The sequence below is a fragment of the Gymnodraco acuticeps genome, unplaced genomic scaffold (genome assembly GCF_902827175.1).
Source record: "Gymnodraco acuticeps unplaced genomic scaffold, fGymAcu1.1, whole genome shotgun sequence".
Classification (NCBI taxonomy): domain Eukaryota; kingdom Metazoa; phylum Chordata; class Actinopteri; order Perciformes; family Bathydraconidae; genus Gymnodraco; species Gymnodraco acuticeps.
This window is the reverse complement of record NW_022990865.1, coordinates 794,353-818,169: the sequence shown is the minus strand read 5'-3', so window position 1 is coordinate 818,169 and position 23,817 is coordinate 794,353. Positions and strand designations below refer to the sequence as shown.

The 23,817-nt window shown below is 43.6% G+C and overlaps 1 protein-coding gene across 8 annotated transcripts in view; it reads left to right on the top strand.

The window, feature by feature from the left end:
* Window positions 1-23,817, top strand: part of pam (peptidylglycine alpha-amidating monooxygenase) — a 208,794-nt gene that overhangs the window by 159,550 nt on the left and 25,427 nt on the right. For all 8 annotated transcript variants that reach the window (XM_034233276.1, XM_034233268.1, XM_034233271.1 and 5 more), the window contains one exon: window positions 1,099-1,309. In XM_034233276.1, coding sequence (XP_034089167.1) covers window positions 1,099-1,309 — 211 coding nt within the window. The remainder of the gene's footprint in view (window positions 1-1,098; window positions 1,310-23,817) is intronic.

Below are 23,817 nucleotides of genomic sequence, written 5' to 3'. Positions count from 1 at the left end.
AGGGGTAGAGAGAATGAAATAAAGAAGTGATCCGAGGTGTGGAGCGGGTTTACAGAGAGGTTAGAAGTAGAGCAGTTCCTTGAGAATATGAGATCAAGGACATTGCCAGCTTTATGAGTCGGTGGGGAAGGAGAAAGTGAGAAAGCAAAGGCGGTTAACAGAGATGTTAGTTCGTCTATCTTCCCCGTCTGGAGGTTGAAGTCTCCGAGAAGTACAGCGGGAGGGCCAGTTTCAGGGATGTGTGAGAGGAGATGATCTAATTCCTCCAAGAAGTCCCCCAAGGCGCCTGGTGGACGGTAGAGAACAACAAGGGTTAATTGTATAGGATGGGTTACTGTGACGGCATGGAATTCAAAGGTGGAAAGAGTGAAGTTAGGTAGCTTGAAGAGGGAAAAGCTCCATTTGGGAGAGAGCAGGAGACCAGTGCCACCTCCTCTGCCAGTGGGTCTGGGTGTATGGGAGAAGGAATATGCTGTGGAGAGAGCTGCTGGGGTGGATGTGTTGAATGGAGTAATCCAGGTCTCAGTGAGAGCAAGGAAATCCAGAGACTGCAGGGAAGCGTAGACAAACATTGCGTCACCATTAAAGCAGTTCATAAAATAAAGAAAGTAGCCTAATATCCAGGAGAGATGTGATTAGTGAGTAAACAAACGGTAAAGGGCATAACACTTGAAGCACATTTGATCATCTTAAATAACTTATAATCACAACGGGAACAGTTTGCAGAGCTGTCATTGGATGAGATCAGTCCAGCCGTGCGTCACGCCTCTTTTAAACATCACTGTTGCCGGAAATACATCCCCGGAGGATACATCAGTGTATCCTCAGTTATAGCTCCTCCAGAGAGCCTCCTCTCTCCTCTCCTCTACATCAGTGTATCCTTGGTTATAGCTCCTCCAGAGAGCCTCCTCCTGCATCTAGTCCCTTATTCAAAGTAATTTTAGCAGGGGAAAGGCAGAATAAAACACAATCAAGTATTCAACTACCATACACTAAGAGTCATTCGTAAGCAGAAGGTCTATATTCAGAATAGATTGAACACACAGATTGAATCTATGCATACATAATGAACCTGGAACCCTTCTGTACACTCACCAGGTGGTAAAGGTGAGCAGCGATGGCAGAGATAGAACAGTGCTGGCATTAGGAGAGGCTTTCACACCAGGCAGTGACAGCAGCCACTTCTGCCAGCCCACCGACGTGGCTGTGGACGGAGACACTGGAAACATCTTTGTGTCTGATGGCTACTGCAACGCCAGGATCCTCAAGTTCTCTGCTGATGGCCGATACTTGTCTGAGTGGGGTGCAGGTAGGAAACTGGCTCAATATTGTAGACAGTTCAAACATAGCAAAACAGTTGAACTTGTGGATGCATCACAGGGACACAGCACAGGGAATCACACTCTCAAGTTGTATCCGCCCATACACATAGCACAGAGGCACAGCAGCCGCTTCTCCTTCCTATTCACCCAGCCCACAATACATTTGAAAAATTAGAACATCTGAGCCTCCTTCCATCCACAGATCATTTTCACAGCTAGACACAACAGCTCATTTGATTCGATAGAAACATTTGTTCCTTCAACATTAAGACACAACAGAGTACAACAGCCCAAATAGCTGGCTATAATTACAAAACAAAACAAAAAAAGTTTTCAATAAAGAAGGCTCATTTACTGACATTTACCTGAGCAAAATTCACCATGTTTAAAACAAGACATTTAGAGTAAGACATTTGGGCTCCTACTAGGGCTGTAGCAATTCACTAATCTCACGATACGATACGATACACGATATTCAGCTCACAATACGATATATATCACGATATTCAGCCAACGATACGATTCGATACGATTCGATATAATTCGATACACTTATATAATTTTCTGAAAGATTTTAAAGGGACAGTGTGATTTTGGTGACATCTTGTGAGTGTTCCATTGACTTGGATTGAATACATTCAACTGAAAACTGAAAGCATCAATTATACAATATATGGCTCTGACAGAGAGTCTACAGCTTGCAAATGCTGGACAAAATGAATCAAAAGATGTGGTGAGAAAATTAGTTTCATTTATTGAAACAGTGCAAACTGTAGCTTACAAGCCTTTGAAACGTAAGTACATAAAGTGCAGTATCACAATGGACAATGGAGAATTAAAAGGTGCAGCAGGTGGCGGAACACGGGGGATTTGAATGGGACTTGTTAGAAATTAAAATCAATGTTTTGATGGCATAAAGTACCTTAAACATACCGTCAGTTTAAATGCTGTTTTATACTGAAAAACCAGAAGTTCTTGTGCACAACCAGTTGTTAAGCTTTTATTCTGAAAATCCTTCATCCCCGGTTAGCATTTAGCATGTGGCTAATATACCATTTACTATAGAGGTGAATTTAGTAGCGATATGACACGAAGTGTTGCACACCGAAACCTACTGATTTCAACACTACAACTATAGACGTCGAGATATTATTATTGCTGAATATTAAATGAAGGTAGTTTATTTGAATACGTTTGTTTACAGACGTGGGTAGCATGAGACAACATCCAGAACTACCGGAAATTATACCAGCCGTGAGGTATTTTTGGAGTATTGATTACAGCGTTTAAAATGTATTAACTAAAAACTCATGAAAGAGATAAGGAGGAGAAAAGGCGTGTTTAGTTATATATTTAATGTACAATGTCTGAATCCTCTGTAATGCGCAACAACGAACATTGGAGACGTGGAGGGCCGGCCCCCAGCAGCGCCAACCGGCCCACAGGGAGGAGCCAGCAGAGGATATTTAACAGCTGGAAAGGTGGAGCTCGCTCTCTTCCCTTCGCTCACGAGAGCCAGAACACAGTTTGTTTTTCTGACTGAACCATCTTCTGCTTGTAACATTACCGCGCTTTTTATTAATTAAAGTATACATTTGAACCTTCTCAGAGACTCAATTAGTCTCCTTTTTAAAGCTTCTCTCCTGGACGCGAGAATAACGAACACAGTTATCAGACTTAATGTATCAATCATTGATTGATTGATACCCGCGGCTGAAATATCGATACTTCTCGGAAAACTAAATATCGATATATATCGCAGGATCGATTAAATTGCACAGCACTAGCTCCTACACACATATTCACCCATAGTGCTAAATATTTTAAAGCAGGGTTCTCATTCATAACATTCGTTTCGATGTCTCACTATGGGATGTGCCTCCCCGCGTATGCCTCAGAAGCATCAATCTCATTACGCCAATCCTGATTGGCTGGTGATCTTGACGACTACGTCAGGGAATCCACCCACCCTTTAAGTAGCTTACGCTACGACGCAGCATCATTCAAACACCTCTTCTCGCTTCGGAGCACATCTCTAAATTATCAGTAGCCTGGCTAGCTTAACTGTCCATAGACTGAACTACTCTAAGCTAACTTTCGGTCGCCGGACGCTTGCCGGCTACACTTGCATAGATTTGAATATTAACACACCAGTTAATACTCGATTCTTCCCCGCCGTTTTTTAACGGTAAGGTTTTTGATTATTGAACAGTACCAGTACCAATACCAGTTATTGTTCCGTCCCTCCAAGTCGGCACTCTATCGAGGATGGACCCTTCTCTCCCTCACACCAGAGGAGACGGAGGCTCTGAGGCTCGACTTTGCGGCTGCGGGTATTAGGGGTGTAACGGTTCACAGAATTCACGGTTCGGTATGTACCTCGGTTTGGGGGTCACGGTTCGGTACGGGTTCGGTACAACAAGAAAAAGCAAAAAAAATCCCAAATGAATAATTCCAGGTTTGTTTTTTATTTATTTTGAACAGTAGTGCAAGTTTCATTATACAAATAAGGAACTATAATTTTTGAATAATTAACTGTATTACACAGTTAAAAACAAACCACAAGCAGTGCCACACACACTCAGATGGCCATATTATCTATAATGGCTGATGGGTTCAATAAGCTGTAAAACAAAACTAAATGTCTTGAAAATATTACAAAATAAATAATAAATGTGTTCGTTTTGTTGTGTTCTTCTTCATTTGTTGTTTAAGGGCGGCTGGCAAGCAGCTTTTAGGCGCAATACCGCCCCCCTGGATTATATATAGTCTAGTGGATACTGCCCTGAATGACAGACTTTTTTCCCACTCGTAAAAAAAAGGCTACCGTTACACCCCTAGCGGGTATAAAATATCGAGCATGGACTCACACCAGGTCTGCTCGTCCTGCCTTGGGCTGGAACATGCCCGGAAAGCTATCAACGCCCCCGGTTCGTGCGGACACTGTGCCCGCTTCACCGTCAAGAGCCTCCGCCGACGGCTAGCACGCCAAGGTAGCCTGTCGGGACGAGACCCTTTCATGTCTAGCGATATGCCGGCCGGCACCCGATACATGGGGCCAAGGACGAACTGGCCAAGGAAGTCCCCGGCCCCGACAGCAGGTGCACAGCTGGCCCAGACTTTCGGTCATCAAGTGAGGAAGAAGAAGAGAGTGGCCTGACAGCCTTCCCTCCTCTCCTCGGTGGAAGAGCTGGAAGTTTCCTGTTCTCCAGCCCCACCTGTTCTGCGTTGGAATGTGCTTCTGGAGGCCACCCATGCCCCCGACTCTCCGTCATTTCGTGTGATGTCCAAATAACATCCCCAGGTTCGCGCCATGAGGAAGGTGGACTTTATGTTGGAGACAGCAGATTCTGCTGCCGTTTAAGTCACACAAGCACATGTCCACGTTCTTTAATAAAGCATATTTCACTGTCGTTTTCAGGCTTGAAGCCAAGGATGCATTCGAAAATAATGGCAAGAAAAATAATAAGCAGTCAGGTGACCGTGCCCCTTCTGAGGGGGGCTGTCGCCTCCCTCAGCAAGCGGACGGTAACCGAGTCTGTCAATGCACCTCGTGCATGCGCAGTGTCGGCCGAGGTTGTCAGTCAGGGGTGCAATCGTCTTCCTGGGTTTATGCCTAAATTCAGTGTCCTTCACAGCCCGCCTGTCAGCGGAGAGAGTGAAAGCCTTCAGGGCTTGCCTCGCTCATTTCCGGCCACGCAAATATGTTCTCTTCAGATCATGTCTGTGGTTGCTGGGGCTCATGGTGTCAGCCATCCTGGTGCTACGACTAGGGACACATGAGGGATTTTCAGCGCTGGGTAGCTGCCCTCAGACTGGACCCCGCCCGTCATGGCGCACGGAGAGTGATGGTCACTGTTGAATGCGTAATGGCACTGAGCCACTGGCTGCACCCGGATTTCCTGGTACGGGGCGTGCCTATGGGTGCTGTCCTATGACGGAAAGTTGTCACCACAGACGCATTTCTCTCGGGCTGGGGGGGTATAAACGAAGGTCGACCTGTGAGGGGTCTCTGGAACAGAGATCTCCAGCGGTTACATATAAACTATCTGGAGCTTTTAGCGGTGTTTCTCACCCTAAAACGCTTTCTGCCTTTTCTCAAAGGACATCATGTCCTCGTGAGGACAGACAACACGACCACAGTATCGTATATAAACCGTCAAGGGGGTTTGCGTTCTCTTCAGTTACACATGCTGGCACACAAACTGATACTATGGAGCTGTGGCCGTCTCCTTTCTCTGAGAGCAACGCACGCAACAGAATCTCACTCCCTAAACGTCCAGCTTGGTCAGGGTCCCGTGGCGTGCAGTTGGGACGCGCCGTGGCTCCTTCAGCTTCATAAACGGACGCAAAGAGCTTTCAACTGATTGCAATGTATTTCCATCGGCGGCGGTATTTGACGCTCATGGAAGCACCGCATCTGTTTATGTCGGCGGCTGTTAAAGGCAATGTGCGTCCATTCCCATTGGATAACGGAAAATTGTACACCTGGAAGTAAGTATTCTCCTTACTGTCGATTGATTTGACAGTGATATCTCCACTACTCATCAACTCAAAAACACCAGATTATCTTTGTTAATTAAACGACATTGATAGGTTTAAATTGTGTACAATGTTTTTGTGTTTTTCCCCTTCAATTCTGAGAAACGTATTTTCTCCCACGTTACGTTTGTGTTGAACGTATCTCAAATATGTTTATTTTCTACATATCTTCTAGAAACATATTTTCTCCCATGTTACGTTTGTTATGAATGTATCTTAAATACGTTTATTTTCTACATATCTTTGCCATTTATTGTCTTGCTTATAATAATGATAGTCATTTATAAATATCATTTTCAGTGTTTCCCCTAGGTTTACTGCCTTGGCAGGGTGCTGCTCGGGTACCCCCCCAACGTGGGGGTGCCCCGAAAAAAAAATTCGGTACAAAAGTAAAAAAGTAATTACTTGTATTACTTTTATTCAAACTGTATTCCCTTCTTATCATGTAGCCTACACTTCTTCCTTTTATTGATACATTTAAATCACCTGACTACAGCATATAACATACCTGCTGCAACCCTATGCTGCTGCTGCTGCTCTCTGCCTCATCCTCTATTGCTGGAGGCAGCTCCACTATGGGATTAGTTTTGTATCATAAAGATAAAGCAACACTTTCTCAGAATAAAGCAAAACTATGAGTTTAAAAGAAAAAAAACTAAGTCAAGCAAAATATAATACATTTCTAAAATAAAACTATAAGTTGCAAACAAATCATTTGTGTAATCATGTAAACTATAAGTCTTTTTTCTTTGTTTTAACATAGGTTTTTGTTTGCAGTTCTTGTCTATTCTTTCTCAATGATCAGACTTTTGCTCTCGCTGCAGCTTTCTCGTTTGCGCTCCCTCATTTTTTGTTTGAGATTTTGACACAAACATCCCAGGTGGGCGGGACTTTCAGGGGTGTGTCCCCATTGGCTACTAAGTTATTTTTACATTTATTCGAGAAACTTTTACACAGGTTAGTTTACAGTAATATTGACATTAATCAGTCTGTTTATATTCACTGCTATGTAACTGTAACCTGAGAACCACTGAAGCTGCAACAGTCCAACTTTTAAATAACAGTTATTGTTGAGAAAAACAAGCATATCTGCCTTCTCAGGCATACCTGGAAGAAATGTTTGAACATTTTAAAGTAAAATGCTTCAATCTGGTGCACTTTAAGCAGAATTACTAGAGACTAGATCTAGGGGGTACAACTCTAAACACCCATATGAAAAAGATCAGTTTACATTTTAATAATTAAATAAGTATGTGAACATAACCAATAACCTACCATAGCCAATAACAAATACATGTAACGTATTTTATTTTTGTTGTTCATTCATATCTTATTTTACTATTTTATTTATGCATATTTTTTTATCTCTCCAGTTTAAAATGATATGTCTGGTTTACTGTCCTATAGTATACATTGGAATGATTTCAAACCTGTTTTATCCCAATAATTATAAAGGAGTGCCTTGGAAATATGTGCTTACATAAATTGTGACCAAACCGTTTGAGACCCACTGAGATAACTTAGACTAAAGTTAACTATCTAAACACTCAGTCCTTTACCTCACTGAGCTGTAGTTATCACCCTCTCAGTCTGACTGGAGATGACTCTCCTCTCCCTCCACATCGTTGTAGAAACATCTTCTTATTCCGTTAGAGCAGCTAGCACCAGATGCTAATAACAACAGCGCTGGTACCGGTGCACCCTCCCTTTCTCCCTCGCTCGCTCCCACGCTCACTCGCACTTTGGCTGTGAGCTGCGGGTGCCAGATAAGCCAACATCCCCCATTTTCATCACTTACAGCGCCCATCGTACAGGGCAAATGAAAAGTGTAACCGGGATGAAAAGGGTGTTACATTTACTTAATATGAATGTTGTTACATCAAGGCCGAAAATTAGGATGAGCCCCAACGGTCAAAACCTTTTTTTTTTCTCCCAGAGCTGTCAGCGCAGCGCCTCCACAGATCTGGCGCCCTAGGCGAACATGGTTACGCTGTAGGAAGTGTAGGTACAACGCTACATTTCCCGCCCCGCCGCAGTCATACAGTAGGCTACGGAGAGCGGCGAGAAACATTTCCTCAGGCATCAAAAAGCGGAACCGAAATTCACATTTCTAAATGATGCCGTTGGAATCGAAATGTTGGAACCGGTTCTCTGTACCCAACCCTAGTTATGATCATATTGAGCATTTGGTGTGAGTCTAAAAGCAGTCTGCTTGTCATATATTGCTGACGATACATTTTAAGAGGCAATTTGTTGAGTCACTGCCGCTAAATGCCGGTAGCATCAAGCTAGCAAATCCTGCATTAGCCTCACATCAACAGGTGTAGACAGAACATCCATCCTGAGCTAATTTACTGAATAAACCAACTCACATCTCCTGTCTTTTTTTCACCCAACTCATTAGACTATTCTTCTGCTGGCGTTTCATTGTTGTTTTCTGTCGAATTCAATACTGTAGTTCAAAACCGCGGTACCTGCTCACCATCTATGTGCTATTTCTAGAATGCGCACGCTACGTTCGTTGTCGCGTTCGCGCGCGTCCACCTGGGCAGGCTGTGTGTGTCCTTCTCCCGTGACGATAACGGCTTGCGGTTAAAAAATAATAATAAACGAATTTGAAACTGGGGGGGGACACAAACGGGCAGACAGCAGAGCTCGGGGCAATAATGCAGATTTGAAGCCCCGCGCTTCAGAAACAGAGCGGAGGGAGAATGTGAATACGCAAAGCAGTGGACACTGAAACATGCACATACATTGGATAAATAACATAGGCCTTTAGTTTATTTAATAAAAGAGCACATGTTCAATGTGAAAAGTGACCGTAGATAGATTACTTCAGTTGCAATTTGGTGCTATATATATATATATATTATATTTAATATATATATTTTTTAAAACACCTTGAATTTTAGGCAGGGCGCGGGGCTCCGTTGGCAGGGCGCAAGACAATGGTAGGGGAAACACTGATTTTAATCATTTGAAATCGAGAATTGGGCTCGATATATGGTTAAATTAAAATCAGTAGGCGAGGCTGTAATTTCGCCAGCTGTTACTCTCATGAGCGAAGCAGAAAATAATAGTTTTAACATGCCAAAAAGCTGAATGAACATGCCGAATACGTGACATGGATCATAAATATAACAACAATTAAATAACATCTTACATTTCTCTTCACACAATACGTCTCCTTGCAGTATCAATAGTAATTCGTCTGACTTTTATATTTGATCCAATTGGTAGATTAGATAGGTTATATTTACACCATAACGGTGCACAGCTGATAGAAAAGGACTTGTAATTTTTAAAGATATTACTGATTTCCTTTGAATATAAGAATGCAAATACTGAGTTGAGAGAATAGTCAGGGGATTTGGGTGATGGGAGACACATCTATGGAATCACCATTTCAATAGCTTACCATTAAATGACGGATATACCTTTCTGTCTGTGATGTTTGATGAAAAAAATATTAAGAGTACTTACTTTCATAGGGGGAAAGTAGAAGGTCAATGATAGAAATATAGAATATAAAAGAAGATACTGTAAAACAGTTTAGTGCAGGATGTACAAAGATATTAATAGGAGGATGTGCAAAACAGACAAACTAATTAACCTTTATTTAAACATTAAAGAATACTTTAGGTTAAGGTCTTCTTTCAAATAAGAAAAAAGCTTTGGGGGTATCTATCTACAGATAAATATGAAGCCTGACAAAGTACTTAACGTCTAATATATTGCTTTCCTGCCATGTTAACTATGTTGAAGCACTTACAGTTGCAAGAAAAAGTATGTGAACCCTTTGGATTCTCCAGACATAGCGTTGTATGTTCCTTCCAAACAACTCAACTTTGGTTTCATCTGTCCACAGAATATTTTGGAACATCCAGGTGCTCTTTTGCAAACTTCAAACGTGCAGCAATGTTTTTTCTGGACAGCAGTGGCTTCCTCCGTGGTGTCCTCCCATGAACTCCATTCTTGTTCAGTGTTTTACGTATCGTAGATTCGTCAACAGAGATGTTGGCATGTGCCAGAGATTTCTTTAAGTCTCTAGCTGACACTCTAGGATTCTTCTTCACCTCATTGAGCATTCTGCGCTGTGCTCTTGCAGTCATCTTTACAGGACGGCCACTCCTAGGGAGAGTAGCAACAGTGCTGAACTTTCTCCATTTATAGACAATTTGTCTTACCGTGGACTGATGAACATCAAGGCTTTCAGAGATACTTTTGTAACCCTTTCCAGCTTTATGCAAGTCAACAATTCTTAATCGTAGGTCTTCTGAGAGCTCTTTTGTGCGAGGCATGGTTCACATCTGGCAATGCTTCTTAAGAATAGCAAATTCAAAACTGGTGTGTATTTTTTATAGGGCAGGGCAGCTTTAACCAACAACTCCAATCTCGTCTCATTGATTGGACTCCAGGCTGGCTGACTCCTGACTCCAATTAGCTCTTGAAGAAGTCTTTAGCCTAGGGGTTCACATACTTTTTTCACCCTGCACTGTGAATGTTTACATGGTGTGTTCAATAAAAACATGAAAAGATATAATTGTTTGTGTGGTATTAGTTTAAGCAGACTGTGTTTGTCTATTGTTGTGACTTAGATGAAGATCAGAACACATTTTATGACCAACTTATGCAGAAATCCAGGTAATTCTAAAGGGTTCACATACTTTTTCTTGCAACTGTATTTTAACTGATATTATACACATTAATTATACTCTTATGTATGTAGATAGTATAAGAAATGTGCAGAATTTGACAGTTTAATGGTGGAGGTATACACACATATTGATAGATGTCTTGTAATGCAGGGGTTCCCAACCCCTGGTCCGCGGACCGGTACCGGGCCGCGGAGGTGTTACTGCCGGGCCGCGAAATAGCTGTGAGTTTATCGTAATATTTGCAGAATTCTAAATATATAAAAAAAAATTATCATAATATTTGTTTTATATTCATATTATTTCATCCAGTAGCCTAGTTAATCTTCCACCAGAAAACCATTGAAAATGGCTATTATGATGTTCCGAGGGATTCGGCTTCTCAGCAGGTCTCAGCCTCTTGTGCGCACGAGAAAGTTACCGGTGCGCCAAGTAGGAAGAGGAGCGCACAGGAGACAACCGTTTAATGTTAATGCCTGTTATGTTTATGTGGGGAAATGGCAGTGCATACATTATTTGAGATATATTTCAAACTCGGACTTCATACATGTCGGCCAGGGGTGTAGAGCTATTTGTTTAAGCACCGGATTGGCAAAACAGGAGAGTCTGTAAACCAGTCTGCCTTGATCTATGAATTCATGTCCGGGACCTCACGGTATCTGCTGCCCGCAGCTGTTTTATAGAAGGAAAGCCTCCTTCACTTCATGAAATGGCTGCAGCATCAGGAGGCAGCGGGACGTATACTCCGCCTCTGAGAAGTGCAGCACCAGCGGGTAAAGATGTGCCTTTTTACGCACCGCCTTCGCTCTGTTTACCTTCATCAGAACAGCGATTGACTGCAGGCTGCTATGTGTTAACCACACACACCTCTCTACACACATCTCTACACACATCGAACTGCCCGATTACTTTTATTAGTTGTATTACATTACATTACATTACATTACATTGCATTTAGCTGACGCTTTTATCCAAAGCGACTTACAATAAGTACATTCGACCAGGAAGACACAACCTTGAAGAAAACAGAATCATATAAGTACATCAGGTTTCATAGAGCCAAACATTTCAAGTGCTACTCAACTAGCTTTAGGTAAGCCAGTCCTTTATTAGTATAAAAGTGCTTCGTTAATAGTTCTAACGCTCGAAGTGGAGTCGAAAGAGATGAGTTTTCAGTTTGCGCCGGAAGATGTGCAAGCTATCTGCCGTCCTGATGTCAATGGGGAGCTCATTCCACCATCTTGGAGCCAGGACAGCAAACCCACGTGTTTTCGCCGATGGGAACTTGGGTCCCCCTCGCAGCGAGGGCGCAACGAGTCGTTTGGCTGATGCAGAGCGTAGTGCACGCGCTGGGGTGTACGGTTTAACCATGTCCTGGATGTAGGAAGGGCCAGATCCATTCGCAGCATGGTAAGCAAGTACCAGTGTCTTGAAGTGGATTCTAGCAGTTACCGGAAGCCAGTGAAGGGAGCGGAGGAGCGGAGTGGTGTGGGAGAATTTAGGAAGGTTGAAGACCAGACGAGCCGCTGCATTCTGGATGAGCTGCAGAGGTCGGATGGCACATGCAGGTAGACCAGCCAGGAGGGAGTTGCAGTAGTCTAGGCGTGAGATGACGAGAGCCTGGACCAGAACCTGAGTCGCTTTCTGAGTCAGCTGGGGACGTATCTTCCTGATGTTGTAAAGCGTGTATCTGCAGCAACGGGTTGTAGCAGCGATGTTTGCAGTGAAGGACAGGTTGTTATCTAGGGTCACACCCAGATTCCTTGCAGTCTGAGTCGGGGAAACAACTGAGGTGCCGATGTTGATTGTTAGGTCAAGAGTGGGACAATCTTTTCCCGGGAGGAAGAGCAGCTCAGTCTTGTCAAGGTTGAGCTTGAGGTGGTGAGCAGACATCCACTGAGAGATGTCAGCTAGACAAGCAGAGATGCGTGCAACGACCTGGGTCTCTGAGCGGGGAAAGGACAGAATTAATTGGGTGTCGTCAGCGTAGCAGTGGTAAGAAAAACCATGCGGGCTAATGACTGATCCGAGCGAGTTTGTGTACAGGGAGAAGAGGAGGGGTCCAAGAACAGAGCCCTGAGGGACCCCCGTAGTTAATTGACAAGGGTCGGACTCAGACCCTCTCCAAGTCACCCTGTAGGTACGGTCTTTCAGGTATGAGGTGAGGAGGGAAAGTGCAGAGCCAGAAACTCCAAGTTTTTGGAGAGTGCGAAGGAGGATCTGATGATTCACCGTGTCGAATGCAGCAGACAGGTCCAATAGGATGATGACAGAGGAGAGGGATGCAGTTTTGGCAGTGTGCAGTTCCTCCGTGACAGCAATGAGAGCAGTTTCTGTGGAGTGACCTGCCTTGAAACCAGACTGGTGCGGATCCAGAAGGTTGTTCTGATTGAGATAACAGGAGAGTTGTTTAAAGACAGCGCGTTCAAGTGATTTAGACAGGAACGGGAGGAGAGAGACAGGCCTGTAGTTTATAACATCAGACGGGTTGAGTGGGTTTCTTTAGGAGAGGGTTTACTCTTGCCTCCTTGAGACTGTTTGGAAAGTGACCAGAAGTTAGAGAAGTGTTGATGAAATGGGAGAGAAACGGTAGAATATCAGGAGCGATAGTCTGAAGGAGGTTTGAAGGGATAGGGTCCAGAGGACAGGTGGTAGGGTGGGCAGAGGTAATGAGGGTAAGAACCTCACTTGGAGAGAGAGGGGAAAAGGAGGTTAATGTGTGGGTGGAAGGAGGGTCTGGTAACCCAGCGGTGAGTAAAGGTGAGTCAGAAAAAGAAGAGCGAATATCATCAACCTTTTTTTCAAAGTGGGTAACAAAGTCGCTTGACAGAAGTGAGGAGGGGGGAGGAGCTTTTGGAGGGTCCAAGAGGGTGGAGAAGATGGAAAATAGTTTTTTAGGATTGGAATAGGAAGATTGGATCTTATCTTGAAAGAAAGTGCTTTTTGCCTGAGAGATCGAAGCAGAGAAAGAGGAGAGGAGAGCTTGATAGGTTAGGAGGTCGTCACGGTGTTTGGATTTCCACCATTTCCGCTCTGCTGCCCTAAGGACGGTTCTATTAGCACGCAGTGCATCATTTAGCCAGGGAGCAGGAGGGGACTGACGAGCCTGCCGAGATGTGAGAGGACAGAGAGAGTCCAGAGTGGATGAGAGAGTAGAGAGGAGAGTTTATGAAGGTGATGTCCAGTCACCAAGGCGCATGGTGTGTGTGTGTGTGTGTGTGTGTGTGTGTGTGTGTGTGTGTGTGTGTGTGTGTGTGTGTGTGTGTGTGTGTGTGTGTGTGTGTGTGTGTGTGTGTGTGTGTGTGTGTGTGTGTGTGTCCTAGCATTACTATACTTGTGGGGACCAACATCTGTTTACACAGTCACGTGTGGGGACTCGCCTCTCTTATGGGGACAAATTGGAGGTCCCCATGAGGGGAATCATTAATTTTAGGGTGAAGACTTGGTTAGGTTTAGGATTAGGGTAAGGGTTAGGGTTAGGCATGTGTTGGTTATGGTTAAGGTTAGGATAAGTCTCTAGGAAATACATGTAAGTCAATGTAATGTCTCCTGAAGTGATGTATACATGGTATGTGTGTGTGTGTGTTCTGCTCAGCGTGTTCGGTGTGTTTGTGTCTGTCCGATACCGGCATTTGTTTTCAAATGACCATGAACAGTAATTTACACACATCTGGCGAACTCCATAGGTGCAGTGTGGCAAAAAAGTATTTAGTCAGCCACCAATTGTGCAAGTTCTCCCACTTAAAAAGATGAGAGGCCTGTAATTTTCATCCTAGGTATACCTCAACTATGAGAGACAAAATGAGAAAGAAAATCACATTGTCTGATTTTTAAAGAATTTATTTGCAAATTATGGTGAGGTCAATAAGTATTTGGTCAATAACTAAAGTTAATCTCAATACTTTGTTATATACCCTTTGTTGGCAATGACAGAGGTCAAACGTTTTCTGTAAGTCTTCACAAGGTTTTCACACACTGTTGCTGGTATTTTGGCCCATTCCTCCATGCAGATCTCCTCTAGAGCAGTGATGTTTGGGGCTGTCGCTGGGCAACACGGACTTTCAACTCCCTCCAAAGATTTTCTATGGGGTTGAGATCTGGAGACTGGCTAGGCCACTCCAGGACCTTGAAATGCTTCTTACGAAGCCACTCCTTCGTTGCCCGGGCGGTGTGTTTGGGATCATTGTCATGCTGAAAGACCCAGCCACGTTTCATCTTCAATGCCCTTGCTGATGGAAGGAGGTTGTCACTCAAAATCTCACGATACATGGCCCCATTTATTCTTTCCTTTACACGGAGCAGTCGTCCTGGTCCCTTTGCAGAAAAACAGCCCCAAAGCATGATGTTTCCACCCCCATGTTTCACAGTAGGTATGGTGTTCTTTGGATACAAGTCAGCATTCTTTCTCCTCCAAACACGTCTAGTTGAGTTTTTACCAAAAAGTTCTATTTTGGTTTCATCTGACCATATGACATTCTCCCAATCCTCTTCTGGATCATCTAAATGCTCTCTAGCAAACTTCAGACGGGCCTGGACATGTACTGGCTTAAGCAGAGGGACACGTCTGGCACTGCAGGATTTGAGTCCCTGGCGGCGTAGTGTGTTACTGATGGTAGCCTTTGTTACTTTGGTCCCAGCTCTCTGCAGGTCATTGACAGGTCCCCCCGTGTGGTTCTGGGATTTTTGCTCACCGTTCTTGTGATCATTTTGACCCCACGGGGTGAGATCTTGCATGGAGCCCCAGATCGAGGGAGATTATCAGTGGTCTTGTATGTCTTCCATTTTCTAATAATTGCTCCCACAGTTGATTTCTTCACACCAAGCTGCTTACCTATTGCAGATTCAGTCTTCCCAGCCTGGTGCAGGTCTACAATTTTGTTTCTGGTGTCCTTTGACAGCTCTTTGGTCTTGGCCATAGTGGAGTTTGGAGTGTGACTGTTTGAGGTTGTGGACAGGTGTCTTTTATACTGATAACGAGTTCAAACAAGTGCCATTAATACAGTTAACAAGTGGAGGACAGAGGAGGCTCTTAAAGAAGAAGTTACAGGTCTGTGAGAGCCAGAAATCTTGTTTGTTTGTCGGTGACCAAATACTTATTTTACAGAGGAATTTACCAATTCATTCATTAAAAATCCTACAATGTGATTTCCTGGATTATTTCCCCCCATTCTGTCTCTCATAGTTGAAGTGTACCTAGGATGAAAATTACAGGCCTCTCTCATCTTTTTAAGTGGGCGAACTTGCACAATTGGTGGCTGACTAAATACTTTTTTGCCCCACTGTATATGCGGGTGTTCCCATAAGAAGTTAGTTTAATCTTAATCTCGATGTAGTGCTAAATGCTGTCGGAGTGCACCGGAATGAACGACACAATCATAATAATCTTGTTTGAAACGAGCTGCGGCTCGCCGCGAAAGTAGACGAGAATAGCCGATCGCAGCCGGGGGAGGTCTCAAAAAGCTCGCCTGAAGTCGGACAGCTCGGAGTCGGCTTCTTCGTCTTCTTCTTCTCTTGGTTTTTTGGCGGATTGCAAACAACTTTAAGGTGCATACCGCCACTTCCGGAGTCAGCTTGACTCGCTTTGCATTTATAAGGAATGCACAAATGTGTATAATCGTTAATGTCAGATATGTACTAAGTAAATACATTTGTTCTGCTCAAGATTAGATTCAACTTTATTGTTATTGCACAGATTACAGGTACTGAGACAACAAAATGAAGTTTAACTTCTAACCAGGAGTGCAAAAAGCAGTAAAGTGAAAAGTAATGTACACAATATACAGAATAAAATATAGAATAAATTGAATGATGAAAAAACAGTGAGGGGTATGAATACACTAGATATACACAGCAGTATGTGAGCAGTATGAACAGTGTGTATGAATATGCTAAAATACACTGAACAAAAATATAAATGCAACACTTTTGTTTTTGCTCCCATTGTTCATGAGATGAACTCAAAGATCTAAAACATTTTCTATATACACAAAATAACCATTTCTCTCAAATATTGTTCACAAATCTGAAAAAATCTGTGATAGTGAGCACTTCTCCTTTGCCGAGATAATCCATCCCACCTCACAGGTGTGGCATATCAAGATGCGGATTAGACAGCATGATTATTGCACAGGTGTGCCTTAGGCTGGCCACAATAAAAGGCCACTCTGAAACGTGTTTATATATAAATATACACTATAACTATAACTTTTTTGACACTGTTTGAGTGCTTTCCAACACGTGCAGTGTAAACCTAGAACCCTCAGAGAGTTAAAATGTACTCTTAGTCAGTCTTTTAGTGTCACTGTGCAGAGCTGATTATTCAACACTTTGAGAGAGAAAATGTACTCCATCATTTTTCACACTGTTTCAGTGCTGTTTAGCTGATGTACACCAAACAAACAATTTTGGGGTGAATCATTAACACTTCAGGAAATAAAGTACACATCCGATTCTTGAAAACAGGCGTTTATTTAAAGAAATGTGATTTTGATGTGTTTTAAATATAACGTCTAATCAGTAGCAACATCAAACAACCCACAAAATACATTGGTCATAGGTGGAAATGTGTGTACATTTGCTCATTAGGCCTCTTTAGGCTGGGGAAACACTTTAGAGGTCATCATTCCAAAACCCTGTTACAACAAATGGACAACGTGGAATACCATACACTAGTGCTAATGTGCAAAGGAAACTGACAAAAATAGTGTTTTGAAAGACTAACAATCACCGAGCAGGATGACCAACATCTAAAAGTGTACATGGCAACCAGTTTACATCAATGTTGTAGATGTTGGTCTGCAAAAATGTGTACATGCCGTTTAAGGCCTGGTCATAGGAGATCCCAAACACATAATGTGCTTTAAAAAGTTCATCAAAACTGACAGGGAAGACTTGACTTGCAGGGAAGGAGCTCACCATCCAACGCAATGTAGTACTCATGGAGCTGTTTCTTGTGGTCCCAACTGCTAGGATGTAGGGTTGCCTCCACTGGACCAGAGTACTCCTGAAGGCTGGAGATGACTGTAAGATAACTGTGACGGGGCTCTATTTGTCCGTTCACAAACACTGGCCTAGTCGGTTGGGTTACGCTCCAAAAAACTTTATTCTTAACAGCAACAAAAAATATACGAACCAGCATACCTTAAACAAACAAAATAAAAGACAAAAACAGGCCGTCCATCACTCATTCAGAGTAAACGTGTTCTGGCTGTTGCCTTCTCTGCAACAAACCCCCGAACACGTCCCAGCTGTTGCCTTCACTTCAACATTCTTCAGAGTGCCACAGTCCAAAAAAAAACGTCCCTTATGAGCCCATAGCCCCTCCCACAGGCTTACCGTCAACAGGTGACACAATTAGCTCAAAACCACATTTCAACATAAAAATCCGACCCAAACATAAAACAGGTTAACCACCTCTTAATACAATCATTCCCCATAATTAACAAAAGTAAAAATAAATAAGAAATTGCATGGTTCATTTGACGGAAGAGAGCAGGAAATGTTTGGTGTGTCGGCTGTCAGTGGCGGAGTCAGTCACTCTGTGACCCGCTCCGTCACATTATCCTCTCCCTCCCCAAGGTTGGCGATGTGCGGAAACCTGGAAAGGCAAACAGCCACCTCCACGCTTTGGCAATGCGTCCCAAACCGCAACAAACAGTTTGCATGTCCTCACCGCACTGGCACTGTGGAATCTCCGCACCGCACAGTGCCTCCACCCAGGCGCCGGCTGATCAGGCCGGCCATCGGAGTCCGACCGAAGATACGGATCACCAACCGAAACAGAAGTCCGTAGGTCCCGAAGCTCCGCCAACAGGAACCCCTCTCGCCCTGTTCCACTGGCCGACCCCGAGGCCGCAGGAGCCGCTGGGCCCACCCAGGACCCGTCCTCATCCTCGTCCTCCGTCTCCCATGCCCGCTCCGACCCGGCAGCCGCGCTCTCCTCCTGCTGCTGATCGTAGTCCCGTTCGCCGCTCCGCAACGCCGCCCAGCTTCCTCCGACTAGCCATCCCACTTCTGACACCATATGTGACGGGGCTCTATTTGTCCGTTCACAAACACTGGCCTAGTCGGTTGGGTTACGCTCCAAAAAACTTTATTCTTAACAGCAACAAAAAATATACGAACCAGCATACCTTAAACAAACAAAATAAAAGACAAAAACAGGCCGTCCATCACTCATTCAGAGTAAACGTGTTCTGGCTGTTGCCTTCTCTGCAACAAACCCCCGAACACGTCCCAGCTGTTGCCTTCACTGCAACATTCTTCAGAGTGCCACAGTCCAAAAAAAAACGTCCCTTATGAGCCCATAGCCCCTCCCACAGGCTTACCGTCAACAGGTGACACAATTAGCTCAAAACCACATTTCAACATAAAAATCCGACCCAAACATAAAACAGGTTAACCACCTCTTAATACAATCATTCCCCATAATTAACAAAAGTAAAAATAAATAAGAAATTGCATGGTTCATTTGACGGAAGAGAGCAGGAAATGTTTGGTGTGTCGGCTGTCAGTGGCGGAGTCACTCCGTCACAATAACAATAAACACAAATATAACTACACTGTACATGATATTTTGATGGATGGGTCAGACACTGACAAAAACCTTTGATAGCAAATCAGATCAGCTCGGCCATTACCATGAACAGAAGTCAAATGCAACATACACATTAATGCAGCAGTAATATAAAACCTAAAAGCATCCCAAAAATAGTAAAACACTGACAGGAACAATTTCACTGCACAATGAGTGCTTTTACTGATACTTAAGGTACATTTAGCTGATTATACTCGCATACTTTTACTTAAGTCAGGTTTTAAGTGCAGGCCTTTTACTTATAGTATATTCACAGGGTGGTATTTGTACTTTTACTTAACTTAAATCATATGAAACTTCCTCCACGACTGGAATGTATCTATTGCACATGTACAGTACCAAATGTAGTGTGAAGAGTTACGGCCCGTCCACACAGCGGCGTGCGTTGAAGCTTCCAACCCTTCTGCCCATTCACTTTGAATGGGGTGACGTCACTTTTAGCCGAACTGCATTTTGGGAAGCGACGTGGAGCGTTGCTGGCGTTGCTCGCTTCAAAAGTTGAGCAATGTTCAACTTTTGGCGCCTCGGCAGAAGCGTCAGCCAATGGAATCCCGTTTATGCAAATCTGCCAGTACAAGCGCAAGCCAATCAAACCGCGTGTATGCTGGGAGAGACTACGCAGGTCATTTCCTCATATTCCAAAAAATGGAGGGAAAATTCATTATAGCGGTAGTGAATCACCCGGTGCTGAATGATCAGTCTCTGTTCATCTACCGGGATACAAACTGGAGGAGCGAGGCATGGAGGGAGGTGGCAGAGACAGTGGATGAAACTGGTAGGTTTTCGCCTGTTTGGGGATTTTATATCCAGTTTACTTTGTTTTAACATTGCTATTGCTTTGTATGTCGGGGGCGGGAGATTCATGTGATTGGATGTTGGTCGCGTTGCTCGCAAAAAATCCCCAAGCTTCAGACACGCCAAGCGTCAACGCACGCTGCTGTGTGGACGCTCCGTTAGACTTAACTGTTAACAGCATTATATCAGGCGGGAGGCGAGAGCTTCGAAATCATTCAATCTACATGAGTAATGTAAATTGGCGGTAGCTAAACTAACAGCTGCTAACGTTAACGGTCTCATTATTTCAAACGGTGCCTGCAGACTAGAGTTGATTATCGATTAAAAAAACATTTATTCAAGGCCGCTGCGGCACTTCCGTAACGTTACCCCCTGTCGAATGATTGGAAAGAGGAGCGGTTTCCCCCTGAGTCAGTGTGAATGAAGCCTAACAATTAACACGGGAGCGGCAGCTAAAATAGCAAAGAAACACATATTTCGTTGTCAGAATAACGTTAATCTGATTGACTACGGCTAACGTTACCGCTGCAATAATGTCACAAATATTCTACTTGCTAACGTTATTGTTTTTAGTTGTTTAGTTATACAAATTAAAACAAGAAGACAAATATGAATATTCAGAATTATTCACTTGGTGTCTACTTACCTAGCGTCACAGTCCTGCGGAGAAATGTTGCCGTGTTCGATCCATGGATGTATAACTCTTGCATCAATCTGTAACGGTCACGGTCGCGCTTTTCCAGGAGAATATTTTCAAAAAGCCGAGGGTCACGAGGCTGCGTTAAACCAATGAGAAGGCGCGGCCTTTCTGATGACGAATCGAAACCTAAGATCGATGCGGAACGGACAGACTTAATGCAAAGATATACTCTGAGGGAGTACATCATCCCAGAATAAACACTACACAAGTCAACACCAACACCACACACAGAATCAACACCAAAGAGAGGTTCTGGTGCACTCTGAGAAGTGTACTTTATGTCCATTCTACTCCAAAGTGTAACAATTTCTACTCTGGTCATCAGTACTCTGGGATTTTAACACTTTGGTATTTGCTGTGTACCTGTTGAGTACTGGTGATTTTCGGGATAAGCATGTCTAGCAATACCGGAGTCTCAATATCCCATATTGAGACATCAAAACGAAAGTTATGAATGAGAACTATAGGTTACTAGCGTAACCCCGGTTCTCAGAGTAACATGAGTGAGATGTCTCACCAGACAGCCCTTCTTGCTGAGGCGAAGCGAGAAGAGGTGCTTATCGTGAATGATGCTGCGTCGTAGCGCAAGCTACTTAAAGGGTGGGTGGATTCCCTGACGTAGTCGTCAAGATCACCAGCCAATCAGGATTGGCGTAATGAGATTGATGCTTCTGAGGCATATGTGGGGAGGCGCATCCCATAGTGAGACATCTCTCTCATGTTACTCTGAGAACCGAGGATACGCTAGTAACCTATAGTTTTGATAGATGAAGCTTGTTAACAAAATGAAATACAATTTAAACAAACATTTAGAGTTTCTCTTTAAGTAAGCTAATACATGACATTTATTACAAGGCTTATTTCAGCGTGTAATGGGTTCGTATGTAACATATATACAAATGTAAGACAACTATTGCATCAAGCATCACCAACAACACACACCATTCTAAATCATAGCTGGCAGGAAAGCTTCCAAATGCAAACCCAGTTTTTTTGTTCTAATGAATTGCAGTCCTTTGACGAGAATCGAGGGACAGATGAGATGTCCAATGAATAAGTGAAGCTGTTGATCATAAGCATAAACATGCTGTAAAACTCAAGAAGACAATAAACAAATCTCGTACAGTACTCTTAAAACGCCTGCTGCTTCAGAAATTTTCTAAATTCCAAAGTTTTAATAACTTCAGAAGATTCTATGTTTACTTGAGGACCGATCTAAAGGAGTCAAGAGTTCAACAGTTTGGTGATTGAGTTTGAACTTTACAGTGATGCAAATTTGTCGCTTTTCGGTGCCTCCCACGTTTTCGTTTTGGGGGGGGGAGTCCGTCCGACTGATGGACAACTTCTCACTTCAAAAAAGAAGAAATCTAGATCGCAAAATAATTAAACAAGCGAGTGCCTGTTTTTACTGGCCAAAGACAGGTTCCTTGAACACAACACGAGCGTAACGTGTCTTCACGTGGTTATGTCTCGTCTGAAAGCACTAGAGTGCTGACTGAGAGCACCGCAACGCCGTTCCAGCTCTTCAAATATTGCAGTACCCATAAGGAGCCGTACACATGCCTCAGTGTTTGCGTGGCTGTGTCTTTAGTTGTAAGTAGGGATCGACCGATATGGCTTTTCAAAGGCCGATACCGATTATTAGTAATCAAGGAGACCGATAACCGATATTTGGAACCGATATACATTTGCAGTAAAATCAGAAAATCTTGGTGTCAAAATGTAGAATAACACAAACTCCAACACAACTCAACACAACTTCTTTGAAATGCATTTAAGCATATATTATGTTTAATGAACTTTTAAACATCTTACAACTGGTTTCCTCTCTGTGCCCTTTTCTTTAGTGCAGTCATCTGCAATGAGTTAGAGAGAGAGACAAGAAGTGGGGCTGCAGGCTGACATGCTTAACTAACAATAATGCTTAATTTATTATATCTGTCTATCTAGCATAACATCCCAATAAGCTGCTAGCAACTGCAAAACACTAGTGCTAGCTAATGTTTTGAAAACTATTAAAAGTGAGGCTATTACAGTAGACCTAACGTTAGTCTAGGAGCCTCACTTCTAATATTTTGCTAAACATTTGCTAGATACATGTTGGCTAGCTAATGAGCTTCACATATCAACCTGAAAAACTGCGAGGCTCCACTCGCAGCCCCTCCCCTCCGTACCACAGTTACTCCGCTGCGAGACGCTGCACGCACCCCCAACTCTGACTGACTTCCCGCGTCCCTGTGTAACTGGGAAACTGATTGAATTGGATCATAAGATCGTGGTGTTTTTGCAACTTCAGCATAGGGGATTGTGATGTGTATTGAACTTCGGTTTAACACATGTATGGCTCTGCCGCTCAGCGCTGCTGCTTGCTTCAGTCTGTGTCTGCGTTCTTTCGCACCTGCCTGTAATCTGAGAAGGTCCCGCCTCTCTGGCTGGCTCCCGCCCGGAAAATCTTCAGTAATAGCCTATCAGATAGCGCTGTGGGCGGGTCATTGCTCGTGTACACAGAGTGGTGACTGCAGCCAGAGAAACGGCCGCATCAGAGCCAAAGTTGTATCGGCAATTTGATTAAAAAAAGGCCGATACCGATAATCGGTCAAATGCGGAATATCGGCCCCGATAATCGGCCAAGCCGACCCCTAGTTGTAAGCACAGTGGCGATCTGTTGTTATTAGCATCTGGTTAGCTAGCTATGCTAACGAATTTAAAGAGCTTTTCTACAACCAGGTGGAAGAGAGCTCTCTCCTGAGAGGCTCAAATAACCTCAGCTCAGTGAGGTTAAGGCACACCTTGATATGATCATTATAGTTATTAATGAGACGTTAGAGCAGACCCAGCGCCAGAACAAATCTAAAGGGAGGGCATATGATTTTCATGGGAGGGCACACAACACCGTCACGTGCTGCGGGCCTGCGGCACAATATATCAAACAGCAAGGCCAACAGCATTGCGCAAAGACGCACACTTATCGCAAACACATACACAAATAAAGAGCAACATAGAAACCACTTTTGAAACATTGTGTGCGTGGCAACACAGACACTGGTAAATTACGAGCAAGGCACACTGGTTAAGGATGGCAGCTTCCTCATCGCTGCACTCGGAGAGAAATAGACGGAGACAATGAACTGCTGTTAGCTCTATTATGGCATTGTGCATGTCGTGAGAGGTGTATGTTGCTGTGTGGGGAATGCTTTCCATTATTTT